The 19,361-nt window shown below is 46.9% G+C and overlaps 1 protein-coding gene across 4 annotated transcripts in view; it reads left to right on the forward strand.

Annotated features, from left to right (window-relative positions):
• The first annotated feature begins 5,250 nt into the window (after positions 1-5,250).
• Positions 5,251-19,361, forward strand: part of HNRNPA3 (heterogeneous nuclear ribonucleoprotein A3) — a 30,007-nt gene continuing 15,896 nt past the window's right edge. For 2 of the 4 annotated variants that reach the window (XR_013261812.1, XM_077448085.1), the window contains exons 1-6: positions 5,271-5,385; positions 10,499-10,525; positions 11,999-12,022; positions 18,228-18,350; positions 18,765-18,911; positions 18,995-19,205. Coding sequence is in view for 3 of the 4 variants with exons in the window: in XM_077448085.1 (XP_077304211.1) it covers positions 5,365-5,385; positions 10,499-10,525; positions 11,999-12,022; positions 18,228-18,350; positions 18,765-18,911; positions 18,995-19,205 (553 nt within the window). In the remaining variant the exon portion in view is untranslated. Of the gene's footprint in view, positions 5,386-10,498; positions 10,526-11,998; positions 12,023-18,227; positions 18,351-18,764; positions 18,912-18,994; positions 19,206-19,361 lie in introns of all 4 variants that reach the window. The other 2 variants (XM_077448087.1, XM_077448086.1) reach the window with 2 other exon arrangements.

Genomic DNA, 19,361 nt, shown 5'->3' on the forward strand with positions numbered 1-19,361 from the left:
TTTATACAGCAATCAGAACTATAAAAATGCACTGATTACTATGTAAATATCACTGGGGTTAAATGTGTTTCCTCATTGTTTCTTAATATGGGGGGATGTGACTTACTAGAGAAGAAGCCAGATCATTGTTCTTAGCTAGTAGGAACAGGCGATCTGTCTCTCCTCTCCTGACAGAGCCGGGATTTGTGTGTTTACTCACACAAATGCCTGTTCTGTCTCGTGCCCTTCCCTGTACTCTGCATCATACTGCTGCCTTACACAGACTCATCATTGGATCTCACCTCCTTATCCAGCCACATGCTCGAGCTCTGTGCTCCCTTCCACAGTCTGTGATCAATGCTGCCATTGGAAGTCCTCTCCTTCTTCACCTCTCTGCACCTCCCGCTCTCTTCACTACTCCCACCCTCTGAGTTCATAGGAGCCAGGACTACAGAGGACCAGGGCAGGACTAAAGCCCCGTACACACGAGCGGACTTTTCAACATCCAAAGTCCGTCAGACCGAGTCCGTCAGACTATCCGATCGTGTGTGGGCTGCAACGGACTTTAGCTTCGCAAAAGTCTGACGGACTTTAGAAATGAAGCATGCTTCAAATTTTCCCGACGGAACTCCGCCGAACCCGGTCCCCTTCGAAAAATTCGCTCGTGTGTGTGCTACTCCGACGGACTAAAACCGACGCTAGGGCAGCTATTGGCTACTGTCTATGAACTTCCTACGTCGAATCCAGTCGTACGTCATCACGTTCGACTCCGTCGGAGTTTGGTGTGATGGTGTGTGGTCAAGTCCGTTCGGTCGAAAAGTCCGCCAGAACTCCGTCGGAACTCCGGCGGAACTCCTTTGGAGGTCTGTCAGACTTAATCCCTCTCGTGTGTACGGGGCATTAGGGTAGTGGGGGCCCCTGGGATTGAGTCACTTTCGGGCCCTACCTTCTATACATTATCATATTTATCTGCGTATAACACGCACCCCAAGTTTAGGAGGGAATTTTAAGGAAAAAACTTTTAGGAGGAAAGCTTAAGAAAAAAACTTACATTTAAATGCCCATCAATGCAGCCTTATCAGTGCCCATCTGCTGCCTTGCCCATCCATCTTCAGCCTTGTCCAGTATCATTGCAGCCTTGCCCCAGTGTCATTTGCAGCCTTGTCATTGCAGTCTTGAAGTTTAACCACTTGTGACCCGCGCTATAGCCGAATGACGGCTACAGCGCGGATCTCCTTTCCCGGGACTACGTCTATTGACGTCGTCCCGTGCACGAGCGGCCTACACGCCCCCTGAGGGGCGCGCGCGGCGCGCTCTGTGATCGGCGAGTCTATGAGACTCGCCTGATCACTGATCCGAGCAAGGGGGTCGATCCTGACCCCTTATCACGTGATCAGCTGTCAGCCAATGACAGCTGATCATGTGATACAACGGAGCCGGTAATCGGCTATTATTCCTCCTCGCGCTGACAGTGCGAGGAGAAAAAAAAAGAGCCGATCACCGGCGGCCGTGATCGGGACATCAATCCCGATCACGGCCAGCCCTGCCAGTGCCCACCTGCCCCCTGCCAGTGCCACATCAGTAAAAAATGTGTCCCCCCCTGTCAGTGCCACCCAGCAGTGCCCATAGTGCCACCCAGCAGTGACCACAGTGCCACCCAGCAGTGCCCACAGTGCCACCAAGCAGTGCCCACAATCTGCCTCAACAAAGGTGCTGCACCCCAGTGCCACTTATCTGTGCCCATCAGTGTCATCTACCAGTGCCCATCAGTGCCCAGCAGTGCCGCCCATCAGTGCCCAGCAGTGCCACCTATCAGTGCCCATCAGTCTCATCTATCAGTGGTACCTATCAGTGCCCCTTAGTGCCACCCATCCGTGCCACCCATCTGTGCCACCCATCCGTGCCATCTTATCTGTGCCCGTCTTTGCCCATCAGTGCCGCCTTATCTGTGCCCATCGGTGCCGCCTTATCTGTGCCTATTAGTGCCGCCTTAACTATGCCTATCAGTGCCCACCAGTGCAGCCTATCAGTGCCCACCAATGCAGCCTATCAGTGCACACCAGTGCAGCCTATCAGTGCCCACCAGTGCAGCCTATCAGTGCCCACCAGTGCAGCCTATCAGTGCCGCCTCATCAGCGCACTTCAATGAAGGAGAAAAATTACCTGTTTGCAAAATTTTATAACAAACTATTAAACATGATTTTTTTTTTTTTTGCATCTTTTTTTGTTTGTTTAGCAAAAAATAAAACTCCCAGCTGTAATTAAATACCACCAAAAGAAAGCTCTATTTGTGGGAAAAAAATGATAAAAATTTCATTTGGGTACAGTGTTGTATGCCCGTACAATTGTCATTCAAAGTGCATCAGCGCTGAAAGCTGAAAATTGGTCTGGGCATGAGGGGGGTTTAAGTGCCCAGTAAGCAAGTGGTTAAAAATGGTGCCGCCAAGATACAGAGTTCTCTGTATCTCAGCAGCTCTCAGCGGCTCTCGGGTCCTCTCGCAGTCCAGAGCGGAGCCGAGAGTAGCCGAGTGTACTCGGCTCGGCTCACAGTCCTGCCCAGTCCCTGTGTTATGTCCATCATAGGGCGGGACTGTGAGCGGAGCCGAGCAGAGTACACTCGGCTATGTATCTCTGGGCCCGCTGGGGCCCCCTATTGGGCAGGGCCCATGGGCTTGAGCCCAGTCAGGACAGAAGAAAAATTGCTCACAAGAGCTTTACTGGTCTGGAACCCTGCAGATTGATGGCACTGGATCTCTGTTTCTGCGGTACGCCATCAAGGGCCATTTTAAATAGGTGATTCTGTCTCTTGTGACACTTTTTCAGTATACAGTAAGTCACCCTATTAATTTATTACAGGTACTTGGAAAGCACCATAAATGTAGGCAGTACTTTACATATATTGTAATGTACATCTGTCTCTGGCCTCAAGGAGCTTACAATCTAAGGTCCCTAACTCACATTCATACACACACACTAGGGCCAATTTATACAGGAGCCAATTAACCTACCAACAAGTGTGTGTGGAAACGAGTACCCGGAGAAAACGCACGCAGGCACAGGGAGAACATGCAAACTCCAGGCAGTTAGTGCCATGGTAGGGATTTGAACCAGGGACCCTAGTGCTGCTAGACAGAAGTGCTAACCACTTAGCCACTGTGTTACTCTTACTTATCATTAGGCCTTTTTGTTAAATTCCCAAATTCTAGCAATCACTAGTAAATGAGTGTGTGTGACAGCCTCAGCCCAGGCTCCAACCTGGCCACGCCCCACAATGTGTTTCATTCCGCCCCCCGTAGCTTAGTCTTGGGGATCATGTGGTGGAGCGAAACGTGTTGGGGGCATGGCCTGGTTGGAGCCCGGGCTGGCACACATAGTCATGTACAATGTTTTGCCATGATGTGCAGCTTAGAGAACTCTTTCTTTTATTTATCGCTATCACTATTTAGCACTATCATTAGGCTCAACAAATGATAACAAATAGAGCATTGTAAACTACATGCATTATACTTACCATTTAACTGATGCCAACCTTCACTCTAGATCAGTGGTCTCCAAACTGCAGCCTGTGGGCCATATGTGGCCCTTGATTGAGTTACCTCCTTCTTTTCTGAGATCCCTCACCATCGCTCCTGGCCCCTCCCCCTTGACCAGTGCCCCCAATAGCAAGGTGCTTATGTGTCATCAATGCAGAAAGCGCTGTGCTACGACTGTGACTCACGTGCGCATGCGCGTGAGTAACGTCATCACGGCCCGGCCATTCAAATGTCCAGAGACCATGAACCCGAAAAGGAAGACCGGGCAAAGATGGAAGTGCCTGCTGTAGTGACGGCATGTAGGCAGGTGCCTGTGAAGGGAATGTTGTTGCTAGCAAGCAAGCATATTCTGCTCAGGTTAGGGAAGTGTTGAGTTCTGGATGCCCAGTTTTGAGAGCTTTTTGGGTCCTGCCTTTCTTCCCAGCTCATATATATCTAGGGGGAAGGCCAGGCTCAGAGAGCTTCTGTACAGGGCAGCATGAGAGCCTGAGGGTCTGTGTCATCAGGAAAGTCATGGCCTGCGCCTTCCACGCCGTTTTCGGAATTATCTCCAGACGACGGACCCATGCTTTCAGCAGCTCTTGCCATTGTTGACTCCCTATATGAAGAAGCAGGACACATGCATGAGGCTTTTATTTTTTGGTTGAATAATGATTTGATTTGGTAAATTTTCTATATTTTTGGATGCATAAAATGCACTTTTTGGTTAAGTTCTATTGGCAAATAGCATGTCTAATTATTTTTTTAATGCATAATAAAAAAAAAATTGTGGAGAATAATACTTGGCTATGTGTTTTACTTCAAATGACAGTTTGGGAGTAGAGTTTCATTTAAAAAAATACAATGTAAAATTGACAAGGGGCACCAACATAGTTGTATCTTTGATTTTAAAAAATACAGGATAATGGTGTTGTGGTAAAAAAAAAAAAAAAGCATAATAATATTATTCTTGATATCACTAGAAAAAAAAAGCCTTCGAAAATTCATTTGCAATAACTCCATCAGTATCACCAGCAAAGCAGCTTCATTATTATCCTGTTACAGAAGAAGAGAATGTGCGCTGCATTTCGAGATTTCATAATTTGCCACGTCATGAATGTTAATTCTCCATTACAATCGCTAGTTTACAAGACCGACCGCTTCTGCTTCCGAGCATTCGTGTTTTTAAGTTGGTCTTTTGTCTGACGGACTTGTACACACAATTGGAAAGTCTGACAGCAGGCATTTGTCAGTGGAAAATTTATAACCCTGCCATCCAACATTTGTCTGCAGAAAATCCGACAATTGTGGAGCGTATACACAGTCGGATTTTCCGCCAACAGCCTGTCATCACACATTTCCCATTGGAAAATCCAACCGTGTGTACGAGGCTTAAGTTGTGCATCTTAAGGAACACAACATACAGGGATATATGGGAAATATTCACACTGACACACGCACATGTGCACCGACATACGTTGAACTGGATGGACTACTGTTTATTCGACCTATTATGATACTATGAATATGATGAGAAAAGCAGGATGGAGGGATATAATGCTATAAAAGGCAGTTTGGAGTTGTGAATATTGTACTATTATGGGCTGTGTGTGTTTTGTGTATAAACTAAGGACGGCGCCATGCTACTTTCCCACACACGTCTCTGGTGCACTGAGCGCTCTAGCAGGCTCAGGCTATAGTAGTAGACACGTAATCCACTACAGGCGCTGTGATTGGTAGATGGGGTGGGAAGATTGAACTGGTGGGCGGGGCGAGGCGCTGACGCCGGGGAACGTGTCACGTAAGCGGGAACGTGCTCCCCTCCCCCTCTTTCTCTTCTCCTCGACGGCAATAGTAGAGCGGGTTCAGAGCCATGCCTCGGCCAGGAATGGATGTAAGTGAGACCTTCTACACAACGGGGGCCGCCGGAGTGCGTGCAATGGCGGACGGGGGTGCTGCGTCGTGCGCGTTTGACCGGAGGGGCCTTGCAGCTTGCTGTGTGCAGGCCGCGGCCTCTCCGGAGAAAGAGCGCCAAACCCGAGGGGGGGGAGGGGAGCAGGCAATGGAATTGGCAGATGCGAGCGAGGCCTAGTTGGCGGGGCATGCTGGGACTTGTAGTCCCCACACACCTGAGTGGTCAGAGGCCGGTACAGCAGCACCACAATTACCAGCGTGCCCCGCGGCACAGCTTCTTTCACCTTCCTGGGGGGGGGTGTCCCTTGTGTGGCCCCCCCATCACCAGTATGGGGCCCTCTGGGTAGGTGCCGGGGTCCCCCCTCTTCTCTTTGGGTTGCATGTTAGGTTAGTCTCTGCTTGTATTTCCAGAGCAGTGGGAGAGATCTGTGATGTTTATCCGGGTTTAATAAGCCTATCTCAGCTTGGCTGCTGTTGGCATGCTGGCATTTGTAGTGTCACAGCACCTATAGAGGCTTGTTATAAATCACCGGTATATCCTGGAGCTGGCAGGTTGTGGGATGTACTAGATGTCTGTGTCCAGTATTAGGAGCTCCTCCCCTCCCCCGCACTCTGCAAATGGCAGCTGCCAGGAAATGAGCGAAGAAGAAAATGGAAGCGGCTGAACTTGAAACCTGAGAGCGGCAGCCGGAGGGGCTGACCTTGTGCACAGCTTTCATTCATACAGGGGGTGCTCAGTCTCTGCACCCCTCTTATGGCAAACTACTACGGTGCCGCGATCATAACTTTTTTTTTTTCTCAATAAAAAAACAAACGTAATTGTAAAATTGAAGTAAATAACGTCAATGTTTGTGTAAAAGTGTTTTCTTGCCGTAATTCTCCCCATATTCATTGTACATCTTTCTTCTGTGTGTTTCAATGGAGGATCATAAAGTGTATTTCAAGTTTTGCAGCCAAATTGGAGCCGTATCCTGCTTTGTTCTTATTCACATAGCATGACGGGGAATCTAAGTTTTATTTTAGAGGCAGTTCACGGCAGCATGTGGTGCTGGAAACCTGTATTGTGTTCAAGATGCACTTTGCTTGTGACGTGCAGCAGGTGTCGGTGTTATTGTCGCGCAAATGTGTGCTTGCCTGCACCGGATTGCACGGTCTAGTAGTACCATGTATTTTTGTTGCCGTGCAACTTTTTTTGTTTTATAGTGCATGAACTACTTTGTTGCCATACAGCACAGTTTCAGCCCATTCAAATAGGTGAGCTGAAATTGCACTGCACCCAGATCACATGTGACTCTCGCTATCAGTTCTATTCAGGATCGAGGCCTCGTGTACACTGCTGCTGGTAAATGGACATTTAGGAGCAGTTGGGAGTTGTGTGTGTGTGTGTGTGTTTTTTTTTTTTTTTCTCCCCCCAACTGCTCCCGAACTCTTCTGTTATCTTATCAGTACATGTACACGGTTGTTTAGGCCCCTTTCACACGGGGCTGACGACGACGGCGGTAAAGCGCCGCTATTTTTAGTGATGCTTTGCCGTTGTATTTGCAGAGGTATTTGGCCGCTAGTGGATTGCTTTTAACCCCTGCTAGAGGCCAAAAAAGGGTTAAAACCACCCGCAAAGCGCTGCTGCAGCAAAGCTTTGCCGGCGGTATAGCCACGCTGCCCCATTGACTTCAATAGAGAGGAGCATTGGGGGAGCGGTATACACACCTCTCTAAAGATGCTGCTAGCGCACCGCTCCAGTGTGAAAGCCCTCTGGCTTTCACACTGGAGTGAATGAAGCGGCTCTTTGCAGGTGCTTTTTTTTTTTTTTTTTTTTTTTTTTTTTAGCACTGTAGCACCTGCAAAGCGCACCAGTGTGAAAGGAGTCTTGCTGTCCTTTCTAGGCAGTTTAGAGGCATTTTTTGGAATGCAAAAAAGCGTCCAGAAGTGTTTGCAGGCATTTCATGCACCAAAGAGGTAATTAAAGTTTAGCTGCATTTCGTTTACATGTGTTTTTCATTTTTGGCTATTTAACATAAAATATAAATATATATATACACACATTTTTATTTATTTTTTCTAAATGTGGCATATAGCACCAACAGTTTACGTAGCTCTTTACAATGAAGCTGCGGGACAGTACATAAATAAGGCTCAATATAGGAGTGCCTTGCTCATGGAGCTTACAATCTAAGGCCCCTTTCACAAAGATGCATCTGTGTAGCAAAATCTTCTCAGTAGGGGATCTCTCCACTGATCCTCGCTGAGCAGGCAGATGAGAGCTCTTTCTGCTCTCCTAAGCAGAGTGGTTACAGACCTTCTCTCCTCTATGGGGCAATTGGATAGAAACAGACTGCTTGTTTCTATCTGATCTGCCACTATCTGCTTTGGTGGTAGGTGCCAGCTGATGTGTCCGTTGACATCCGCCTCTCCATAGAAAAGACTGGAGGGTCCATCTGAAAGATGACAGGCAGACCTGATTGGATCTCCTGTGTAAAAGGGCCTAAAGGATCACCACCATTGCGGTATAGTTTCTATAGCTGAGACTATGTAGGTGCTATTTTTCACACAAACCAGTTAATATACACTTATTTATTTTTTTTTTTTTAGTTTTTTTTTTTTTAGTTTTTTTTTTTTTTTTTTTACGAAGACATCTAGCAGAATACATTCTTACTATTAAGAAATTTGAAAATCATTTTGTTCTTCAAAATATTTGAAAAAAATTGATACTTAGCATTTGCACGGTACTTGTACTCATGCAAATGCTCCAATATTAAAACCAATACGTGAATTGTAGTGTATGAGATTAGAAAAAACACCTTAACCACTTCCCGCCTGGCCTATAGCAGAATGACAGCCGGGTGGTGGTTCAGTTATCCTGATTGGGTATCATATAACGTCTAGCATGCCGGCTTCTGCCCATGGCAATCAGTGGTGCTGTGTGTCACTGACACTGCATCTCTGATCGTAGTAGGGAGCCTTTGACAGAGTGACAGATCACAGCGTGAGCCAGGAAGTGACAAACAGCTTTCCTCGGCTCGTGCTGACAGGGAGAGCCGATCGGCGGCTCCCTCTTATCAGATATGGGGGGGGGGGTCCGTGCTGATAATCGGCACAGCCCCATCAGATGTGCCACCAACAATGCCTATCAGGGAAAACCTGTCACTACCTTATCAGTGCCATCTATTGGTGTCCGTCAGTGCTGCCCATCAATTGTACTTATCGGTGCCCGTCAGTGAAGGAGAAAACAACGTTTTATAACAAACTTTTTATTTTTTCAAAAATGTAGTTTTCTTTTTAGTTCAGCAAAAAATTTAAATCGCAGTGGTGACCAAATACCACCAAAGGAAAACTATTTGTAGGAAGAAAATGATAAAAATTTAGTTTGGGTACAGTGTAACATGACTGTGCAATTGTCAATCAAAGTGCGACAGTGCTAAAAATTGTCCTGGGCAGGAGGGGGGGGGAAGTGCCCAGTATTGAAGTGGTTAATTGGACTGAAATCACACAGGACACAAAATGCCCTGGTCATGCAGGGGGTAAAACCTTACGGAGGTCAAATGGTTGCAATGCACCTGCCCAGACTATTGACAGTAACAGTTTTTAAATATTAAAGCATTACGCCTCTGCATCTAAGGACCAAAAACTCTTTAATTTGTTTTTAATATGTAAGGAATGAACAACATGGATAGTGATAGCATGGACTGCGATAGGTCCCTTTTATGGACCTATCACAAAGCATCTGATCAAACTGAGATCAGTATTATCGGATGCTTTCACAAGCTGGTAACGGCTTTTGTTTACATGAGACCGAAACGGGAAGTGATGAAATCCTTGCTTGTCACTTCTGGTTTCTGATGACACAGTGGGGGGAACAGTATCAGTTTCTGTGTGTCCCAGGAAGCAGATGCTGCCAGTCACATCCTTGCCAGGCTCCTCAGTGGTACTCTCGTATATAGCCTCTCGGATCACTTGCCTTGTAGGGAATCGTCCGCTGAAAAAAAGATAACGGAATTGCGGTTGTAGCCTCAACCAAGATCCTGGTATAGCTACTTCAACCTTGGTCTGTTTATAAATGGCCTAAGGACAGGATGTGGTTAATGCACCACCACTGGTCTCCTTGGGTGGGCCATCACCTTGCAGATTGGAGAGGAAAGAGAGCACAGATAGATCCCACTCTACTGGGCACATGTGTTTTGTGATGTTATGCATTGTTCAATTTAATTTTTCAAAGGTTTTCAGGCACTTTAAAGTATAACAAAAGGCAAAACCTCTTTTTTCTTTTATGGACAGAATAGAGGGGGATTAGATTAGCCAGTTTTTATTGGCTGTGCCCTGTTAGAGTCACCCTCTGTTTGTACTGTTTTATCATTGAAAGTAAAAAAAAAAAAAATCCAAATTTTGGGTTGTGCCCAGCAGAATAATAGAGGGGAGAACTTTCAATGAGAACACTAGTTCTGGTGAGCTTGGAGTCCCCAAGGAATTCCCTTAATTTACAGGCATTTCCTCATGTCCTGTTTAGCTATGGGGCACGGATGGCAGAAAGAAAATTCAGTTGTTATAACCCTCCCCTACTCTATCCAGAAAAAGTTTTTTGCATATAGTTTTACTTTGAAGTCTCTGTGTTTATGGTTTTGCGGATACTGAGGTGATCTGCCTCTATGCTCCAGGTGCTTTCTTAGTAGCACAGATAGTTTATCCTCTGTATTGGGGTTGCTCACTGGAAAACCACCAGTTTCTTTCACTGCCATTGACCACCGATGTATGTTAATACTGACACCAATGCTGGTGGTTATTGCACTCCAATGTCAGTGTTTGAGATGCACTGCAAAAAATGCATCAGGACCAAAGTCTTTGGGGTGTTATGATGCACAAACGTGCTGCTATTGTGCAGCCCCCTGGAAGTGCAGGGGGGGGGCATACTTGAGAGCCACTATAACTTTCCCTTTGACCACTGCTGGTTTAGAGTAAGCCATGTTGTGTTTAAAAACTGACAGGTGGGTCTTGCTTGAAGGCGTTTGCTTTCAAATGTACAAATATGATGTTGGCTAGGTTAGTTTCTTTAGGTTAGCAACTTTTAGAATTGTAATTTTTTTTTTTTTTTTTTTTTGTAGGAACGCTGGCCATCTTCAGAAGATGCTGTAAGTATACTTGGATTTGTGAGCCTATTTTGACAATTTTACTTTAGACCTTTTCCTTTTCTAAGCTTTTATATCGCTAACCATTCTTTTTTAGATTTTAAAATGGCCAGTTCTTTCATTCTTTAAAATAAATGTTAAGTTATTTGATGTGAGGCAACCAGTGTGAGCTTTCATGTGACTTTAAGTTACTCCTGTTTGACATAGTAAAAAACATTTGACGCTGCAAATCTCAGCCAAACATATTTGTTTTGGTTGCAGCTTCCCAGGATTTTTTTATTTTTCACAGGTTTTTGTAGTTCTGTGTACCCCCAAAATATGTAACCATAGCCCTTACCAAAGCCTGCTTCTTCTGCATTCTAAAAAATGTTGCGTAGAAAGGAACCATTGTAAAGTTAGACTGTCAGAATCTGCATTATAAGGGTACTGTACACAAGAGAACCTTTTAGGCTCTTTACAAGGGATTCCATGTGTTTGAAGGGACTAAATGCATCTTGAGGACAGTCCTTCGGAGCCCAGATTCCCTTCTTGCTGTGTAGTTACTAGATAGTAAATGGTCCTGCTGCAACACAAGGCACTTCAACTGTACCTTCTCATAGTTCTCTCATGTTTGTTAAAGGGGTTGTAAAGTAAAATTTTTTTATTTTTTTAAAATAACAAACATGTCATACTTGCCTTCACTGTGCAGCTCGTTTTGCACAGAGTGGCCCCGAACCTGCTCTTCTGGGGTCCCTCGGCGGCTGTCTCTGCTTCCTCCCGCAGGTGCTTCTCACGTTAATGCGAGCTCCCTCGCATTGGTGAGAAGCACTGTGGGCGCGCTCCCGTGATACAGCCGGCGGCTATAGCCGCTCGCTGTATCACAAGGCCCCAGCGCGCTGCGTCATTGGATGTGATTGACAGCAGCGCGAGCCAATGGCTGCGCTGCTTTCAATCCATCCACTCCAGCCAATCAGCGGCCAGGCTGAGCGGCGAAGAGGACGGCGGGGGCGAGCGTGGGATTTTCGAGGGGTCAGGTAAGTAAAACGGGGGGACTGGGGGCGCCGACAGTGTCAGATGTTTTTTCACCTTAATGTATAGAATGCATTAAGGTGAAAAAACATTTACCTTTACAACCCCTTTAAGCCACAGGTACCCAAGTTGGATCAGGACTTTCCCAACTAGCTCACGGAGTGCTGTTTTGTAAAACCTACCTCCGATGACCTAACAGTGCAACGTATCTGCATAATAGACTTTAGGAAAAGGAGAAACTGAAGTTCAGCCCTTGTACCATGAGGCAATTTAGTTGTAGTAGTCAGAAGCAGAGAGAGCGCTCAAATTGTTAGGCAATTCTGCACTGCTTTGCCTTTCTTTTACCACTACAAAAAATTAGCCTTACAGACAGGTGTATTTCTGTTATTGGCTTTCTGTAAGGATGCTTTTCTCATAGGCTAAAGAATTTCTGTGATAGTAAAATATATATTTTCTGTATCAAAATAGAATTGTTGGACTTCAGAAGAAACAGTAAGTATACAAACTGATTTCACACTCTGCTTCTAAACTCTCATCACAACAGACTATTTTTCCTCCACTCTTGGGATTTTGCCGCTGGGTTATTTGCACATATGCTTACACTCTGTCGGTGTACATCTTTAGAAAAGTTAATGACATTTGGCTTTACACAAATATGTTCACATTTAGTTGTAGCTAAGGAAATGGTAACACTGAATCTGATTTGTCATTACATGAAGTGCTCCCCTAATTGTAAGATGAGAGAGAAAAGGCAGTCCTATGATTTATTTATTTTTGGTCACTGAAGCTGTAGTAAAGGGGACCTTCAACCCAAAAACAAGTTGTTTGTACTGGCTCCTGCCCCTCCCTCTATCATAATTTAGATTTGAAGAAAAAAAATTGACTTCTGTTTTTTCCTAGTTAAGAATAACATTGCGCTCTTTATGCCTGATTGCACATGTGCACTGCTGGATTTTACACATGTGCAATGTGTGGAAACCCAGTGCTTGTGCAGATGTGCTGCATGTACCAAAGGCAAGGTAGAGCCATTTGACCCACTTGCCACATGCTGGATTTTCCAGGGTGATTGTGCCCGTGAGGGGAGCCAGCATTACAGGGACTGAAGTTCCTCTTCAATCTTAACTTGTTAAGTGTTTGAGGTGATTAGCATAAAACTGCAGTGGTTGGTATTCTGACTTAAGCAAATTGTGATGCAATGTTCATAGCTCCAGAATTCTTTTCTAGTTATTCTCCAAATCGCAGGGTAAATTCAAGTTTTTTTTTTTTTTTTTTTTTTTTTTTTTTTTTTTTTGTCCAATATAAACAAAATATTTTTGTTTCTCTTTCGTTCATTGCCAGACACGGCATCTTCATCTTGACCTTAAGGTTACATCGCCCCTTTAGGAGAGGACTAGGTAGAAAGTGTTAACAGCAAAACTGCACAGTACCACCCAGAGGGTGGGCCTACTGGCTATAACCCCTCACACTGCATCCAGCAGCTCAGTTTTTTTCTGACTAGTGTAGAAGGACCTGGCTCCCGGTGGAACCATTTGGTCCTGGGAATTTATTTTTTATGCATTTTTGATTCCTGTGATCTACAATCAACAGCCGGGCTGGGTGACATGCTGGATAATATAGATCCTGGTAGTCTCCCCAGCCTGGCCATTGAGCGTGAGCAGGCCTTAGCTACGTGCCGGGTCGGCCACGAAATGCCCGTCTGATCCAGGGCGGCCGGTGAGCTATATGCTCCGGGGCACACATATGACTATGGCTACTGCTGTCCGTGTCACAGTGTGCCGTGGCCGACTGCCACCCCGTACTGCTCGGGTATATAGGTCTGTCGAATGCGTCCAGCAGTCCCTGCAGGAGAGGTAAGTATGGTTCCACCTGTCTCGACAGGATGGAGCAGTTGTGCATTTCCCTGGGAGGTTGACGAGGGGGATCTCTTACTCTCCCTTTCTTCTCTCCCTGTCCCTTTCCTCCTCCCCATGCTATGGGCCACTGTGTGACTGGGCACATGGGGGTGTGGTGCATGTACCTGGCCTTGGGTCCTCAGGGGGGCTCTGGGTCCTGGCATGGGGCTGCGCTGGGTGTTGGGGATCCGCTCGTCCTCTTCCCTGTTTCTGGGCCACAGTGGGGTGTTTGTGCTGTGTTTGACAGGTGGGGAGGCCACAGCCAGTTTTTTTTTTTTTTTTTTCTTTTTGTGCTTTGCAGCCATTTTCTCTGCACCATCAGACTTTTTGCTGAGGCGGCCATTTTCTAGTAGCCTCCGGTAGTTTTGCCTCTAGTGCTGGGTGCTTGTTTCCTTCTAGAACAGCGCGCTCTTCACACACACTCCGTGAATGACACAGGGGAGAGTGAGCAGCAGCGCAGTACCTGGGTCAGGGTGGTGAGTCCTGTGGGGGGGCCCTCAGTCTGTGGCAGCTAGGGGGTAGACATTGTGACTTGCCTTGGGTCCCTAAGTGGTGACAGGTGAGTGCGGGGTCAGCAACAGGTTCACATGCGGTGGCTATGGACGCTCTGTCAGCTGTCCTAGAGGCCTTTGTTGCCAGAGTGGAAGCAGCGTGAGGGCGCGAAGGGGGATAAAATCCATGGGAAAGCTCTGATTCAGACTCGGCCCCGCTGTGACAGGCGCCCTCTGTTCTGACGTGTCAGAGGATGCGGACAGTGAGGATGAGTCTGGGTCAGGGCAGGAAAAGGCGATTTTAGGAGCACTTATTACCCTAAAGATGAAGGAGACGGCGGGGGCATCTACAGAGGCCCGCACGACTAAGGTGTTTCCTTACCCAACTTATTTTGATACGTTTATTTACAAGGAGCGGGGAAAACCGCAGCAGGCCTTTTCAGTCCCAAAACGCATGGCAGTGCGTTACCCCTTTGAGGAGAGTTTCCTGGAAATGGACATCTCCGATTTGTCCCCCCCCCCTAATCCAGGTTAAAGAAGGTAACCATGATTCCGGTGGAAGGGACTCCTGCTTTCAAGAACCCTGCTGACAGAAGGGCCGGGGCGGTTGCCTGGTCCATGTTTATGATGGTGGGGTCAGCATTGCAGCCAGTGTTAGCCACGGCCCTGGTGTCAGACGCTTACTGAATGGGCAAAATTGTTGGACCATGAGTTGGAGAACAGGTTTCCCCGGTCTGCGTAGAGTTGGCGGACCAGTTTGTGAAGGGCCTTAAGTAGGTCTGTGATGCAGCCTTAGATACGGCCCTCTTGCTCTCTAGAGCCTCGCTGGATGACATTAAGAATGTTACTGAGGGTAAGAGTACGTTGCTCCCACAGTCCAGAAAAGGTAAGGAGCCATGCCGTAGGCAATGCCCCTCCTTTTTCCACACAGAAGCAGATTTTCCGTCCAACTGGGTCGGCAGGTTAGCGGTCCCAGTCCGACAAGGTGCCTGCCGAGGGACAAAAGCGCCCCTGGTTTCGCAAGCCTGCAAGCAAATTGGTTACCGCATGAAGGTTTACCCGACTCTTGGGCGGGGGGGTCGCCTTCGAGAGTTTGCAGCCCAGTGGACCTCCCTACTTTCCAACCAGTCTGGCCCTGCAAACTGGTTTCATCAGGATACAAGATCGTGTATTTATTGTCCACCAAACAGAATTTTAATTTTTTTCCTCCAACCTTCATCTTCCGACTCGCTGGGAAGCCCTGTTTGGGGTAGTATGGGACCTGCTGTTTCTCGGAGTGATCGTACCTGTACTGACGCCGGAAAAGTTTCAGGGATTCTACTCCAATCTGTTTGTAGTCCCAAAGAAGGAAGAGGTCCGTCAGGTCCTGGACCTCAAGGCCCTTAACAGCTTTGTGAAGGTACAAAGGTTCAGGATGGAATCAGTTCGCTCAGTGGTTGCTGCACTCCATCAGGGGGGTTTTCGGGTGTCCCTGGACATCCAGAAAGCATACTTGCATGTCCCCATACGCATCAGAGGTTTCTGCAATTTGCAGTCGGGGACGAGCACTACCAATTTGTAGCTCTCTTTTGGCCTGGCGTCAGCACCGAGGGTCTTCGCCAAGGTGCTAGCACCAATTTTCGCTTTGCTAAGGTAGTGAGGGATTGCAATCGTGGGTTGCCTCATAATTAAGGGGGCATTTGGCAATCACTGTGCAAACTCTTCGGGAGTTTGGGTACTGAACCTGCAGAAGTCACTGTTGGTGCCGACTCAAAGCCTGGAGTACCTGGGCCTGCTTCTGGACGACTCAGAGGCAAGTCTTTCTCCCTTAAGACAAGCGGCGGTGAAGTTGTTGGTGTCCCGCAGGTGGTCGGCGCTGCATTTTTGCATGCGAGTCCTGGGTCTCATGGTAGCCACTTTCGAGGTGGTACCATATGCTCAATTCCACACTTGTCTTGCAAAAGGAGATCTTGTCCATATGGGACAAATGTCTGTTGTCCCTGGATTGTCAAATTTGGGTGAGCCAGCTAGTCAGGGATTCCCTGCTCTGGTGACTGAGGTCGCCGGCCCTTTGGTCTGGTGAAATCGTTCCTTCCTCTTCGTTGGACGGTGGTCACAACAGACACCAGCCTGACCGGTTGGGGGGGGGGGGGGGGGCGTACAGTCAGCCCAGGGTCACTGGATCCAGGCAGAATCCTGCGGTGCTTCTCCACATGGCCACAAAGGCTGCAGGGGCGTCCGGTCAGGATCCAGTCGTACAAAGCCACGGCAGTGGCATATGTCAACCATCAAGGAGGAACAAGGAGCTGGGCTGCAGTATTGGAGGTCGCTCACATCCTGCGGTGGACAGAGCAGCGCGTGCCGGCTCTGTTGGCCATGTACATTCCGGGTGTAGAAAACTGGCAAGCGGACTATAAGTCATCGGATGCTTTATCAAGGGGAATGGTCGCTAGATCCGAATGTATTTCAGCTCCTTTTGTCTAAGGTGGGGCACGCCGAATGTGGATCTCCTGGCTTCTTGACTCAATCTGAAGGTACAGAAGTTTGTGACCAGGTCAAAGGATCCTTGGGCAGATGTGTTGGTGGCTCCATGGGGGCATTATCTGCTGATTTATGCTTTTCCTCCACTCAAACTTCTACCATGCCTGCTTTGCATAGTGGAGGCCGAGGGGATTCTGGTAACTCTGATTGCCCCAGATTGGCCTCAGCGTCCGTGGTACGCCGACATAGTACGACTGGTGGCGGATGTGTCTTGGCGACTGCCAATGCGAGAGACCTTCTGTCACAGGGTCCAATACTTCATCCTGCTTTACTGACACTGGCTTTAATAGCATGGCTGTTGAAAGCCTGGTACTAAGGGATCGAAGTCTGTCAGATTCGGTAATATCCACTATGCTGAGGGCACAGATGTCATCTTCTCGGAAGATTTATCATCGTACGTGGAAGGCCTACATCTCTATGTGAGCAGTTGGGGTGGCGCCCGCGCACATACTCGATTTCCAGGATCATGCTGTTTTTTGCAGCGAGGGGTAGATCAGAAACTTGCCTTAAGCACCATCAAGGGGCATATATCAGCTTTGGCTGTATTTAAGTGACCCTTGGCCGACTCATTCATTGAGTGTGTTTGTTCAAGGGGTTCGACATGTGGCCCCTCTGGTTCAACCACTGCCACCTCAGTGGGATTTGAATCTGGTGCTCCAGAAACCGCCATTTGAAAACATTAGGGAGATCCGTTTATTGACACTCTCTCAGAAAGTAGTCTTTCAAGTGGCTATTACATCTGCCAGGAGGGTTTCTGAGTTGGCAGCCTTGTCTTTGCAAGTCTCCCTACTTTAATCCTCCACAAGGATAAAGCGGTGCTGCGCCTTCGTTTCGGCCTTTCATGTAAATGAGGACATTGTGCTTCCGTCCTTATGTCCTCGGCCATCGCACCCCAAAGAGGTGGCTTTGCATTCCTTGGATATGGCCCTGGCTCTTCGGGTGTATGTCTGCTACGACTCCTTTTTCGGAGATCGGACTCGCTGTTTGTACCGGTGGCTGGTCCGAAGAAGGGATTGGCGTTTCCATCGGACTCCATTTTTCGTGGATCAGACAAATTGTGGTTCAGGCTTATGCCTTAAGGGGGCGGACACCTCCCTTTCCTGTCGCAGCACATTCTACCAGGGAAATGGGTGCCTCTTGGGCTTTCCGACATAAAGCGTCTGTTTCCCAGGTGTGTAAGGTGGCGATATGGTCGTCCGTTCACACTTTCACAAAATTTTACAAGGTTGATGTGCATCTTCTGATGCTTGCTGCGGCTGCAAGATTTTGCAGGCGGCTGTTTAAGGTTGCAACTCCGTTGAGGAGGTCTGGTTGTTATGGGTGAAGTTATTTTCTTGCTGTTCCCACCCCTCGATTCTTTGACACTGCTTGGGGAGGTCCCTAAGGTCAAGATGAAGATGCTGTCAGTCAATGAACTTCAGAGAAAACAGGATTTTTTTTTTTTTTTCTCACCGTAAAATCCTTTTCTCTGAAGTTCATTGACGGACACAGCACCCACCCCTCCTATTTCTGTTTTGACTAACTGAGCTGCTAGATGCAGTGTGAGGGATTATAGCCAGTCGGACCGCACCCCTGGGCGCTACTGTGCAGTTTTGCTTTTTTTTAATACTTTTGCCTAGTCCTCTCCTAAAGGGGCGATATAACCCCAAGGTCAAGATGAAGATGCTGTGTCTGTCGAACTTCAGAGCATAATATTTTACGGTGAGTACAAAAAAACTATAATGCTGAAAGGCACAGATAACAAACTCCTATACTGGCTTAGTGATGTATAATTTAACCTCCTCTTTAATCCAGGGTCCTGAACCTAAGGAACCTGAACAGTTAAGGAAGCTGTTTATTGGTGGCCTGAGTTTTGAGACAACAGATGACAGCCTGAGGGAACACTTTGAACAATGGGGAAAGCTAACAGACTGTGTGGTAAGTTGAAATGTTTTTTTTTTCTGCTAAAATAGTATAAAATACTAATGGGCAGGTGGTGTGTGTTGGATTTTTTTTATTTTTTGCAGAAGAGACCCTGACAGTCTCTTCCACCATAAATGCTATCTCCTGCTTGTCAGCGATAATGTACACTGAACCCCCACCTGCACCGCTTGCTGTACATTATGGCATTTCTACTCTGTGTCATGTAGGGGTAGCCCCAAAGTGCTATCTGTGGTAAAGGATTGTAGAAGGGATCATGGTTTTGAGGGTGAAGATCTGAGTATGTAAACATAGGACAAAGCAGGAAAATCCTATTTCATAAAGTTGTTTGAGCCATGCAAAGCATTGTAGGTGATCTATGCCAATTTTCCATACAGAAGTGTTTGTAATAGGCTGCTGTGCTACTTCTAGGTTATGAGAGACCCACAAACAAAGCGCTCCAGGGGCTTTGGCTTCGTGACCTATTCATGTGTGGAAGAAGTTGATGCTGCAATGTGTGCTCGTCCACATAAAGTCGATGGTCGTGTTGTTGAGCCTAAAAGAGCCGTTTCTAGAGAGGTGAGGGTTTTTTGTTTTTGTTTTGTTTTGTCAAACCTTCAACTTTAGTAGAGATGAGCCTTATCTATATTTTTTTAACACAGGATTCGGTCAAGCCTGGTGCTCACCTTACTGTGAAGAAAATATTTGTTGGTGGCATTAAAGAAGACACAGAAGAATACCATTTGAGAGACTATTTTGAGAGCTATGGCAAGATTGAAACCATTGAAGTGATGGAAGACCGTCAGTCTGGAAAGAAAAGGGGATTTGCTTTTGTCACTTTTGATGATCATGATACAGTCGATAAAATTGTTGGTGAGTAACAATTGCATTGGCAAGTTTTCTTTCTGGCTTAGTGCTCTGGTGAACGTGACCAATATAAGTGTGGGTTTTTTTTTTTTTTTTTTTAAAAGCTTGACTCGTTTACTTTTAGGTCTTTTTACAGATTAGGTCTTCTATAAATTTTAGAAA

Source organism: Lithobates pipiens, unplaced genomic scaffold (genome assembly GCF_037356315.1).
Source record: "Lithobates pipiens isolate NorthernLeopardFrog02 unplaced genomic scaffold, aLitPip1_a1.2 Scaffold_22, whole genome shotgun sequence".
Classification (NCBI taxonomy): Eukaryota; Metazoa; Chordata; class Amphibia; order Anura; family Ranidae; genus Lithobates; species Lithobates pipiens.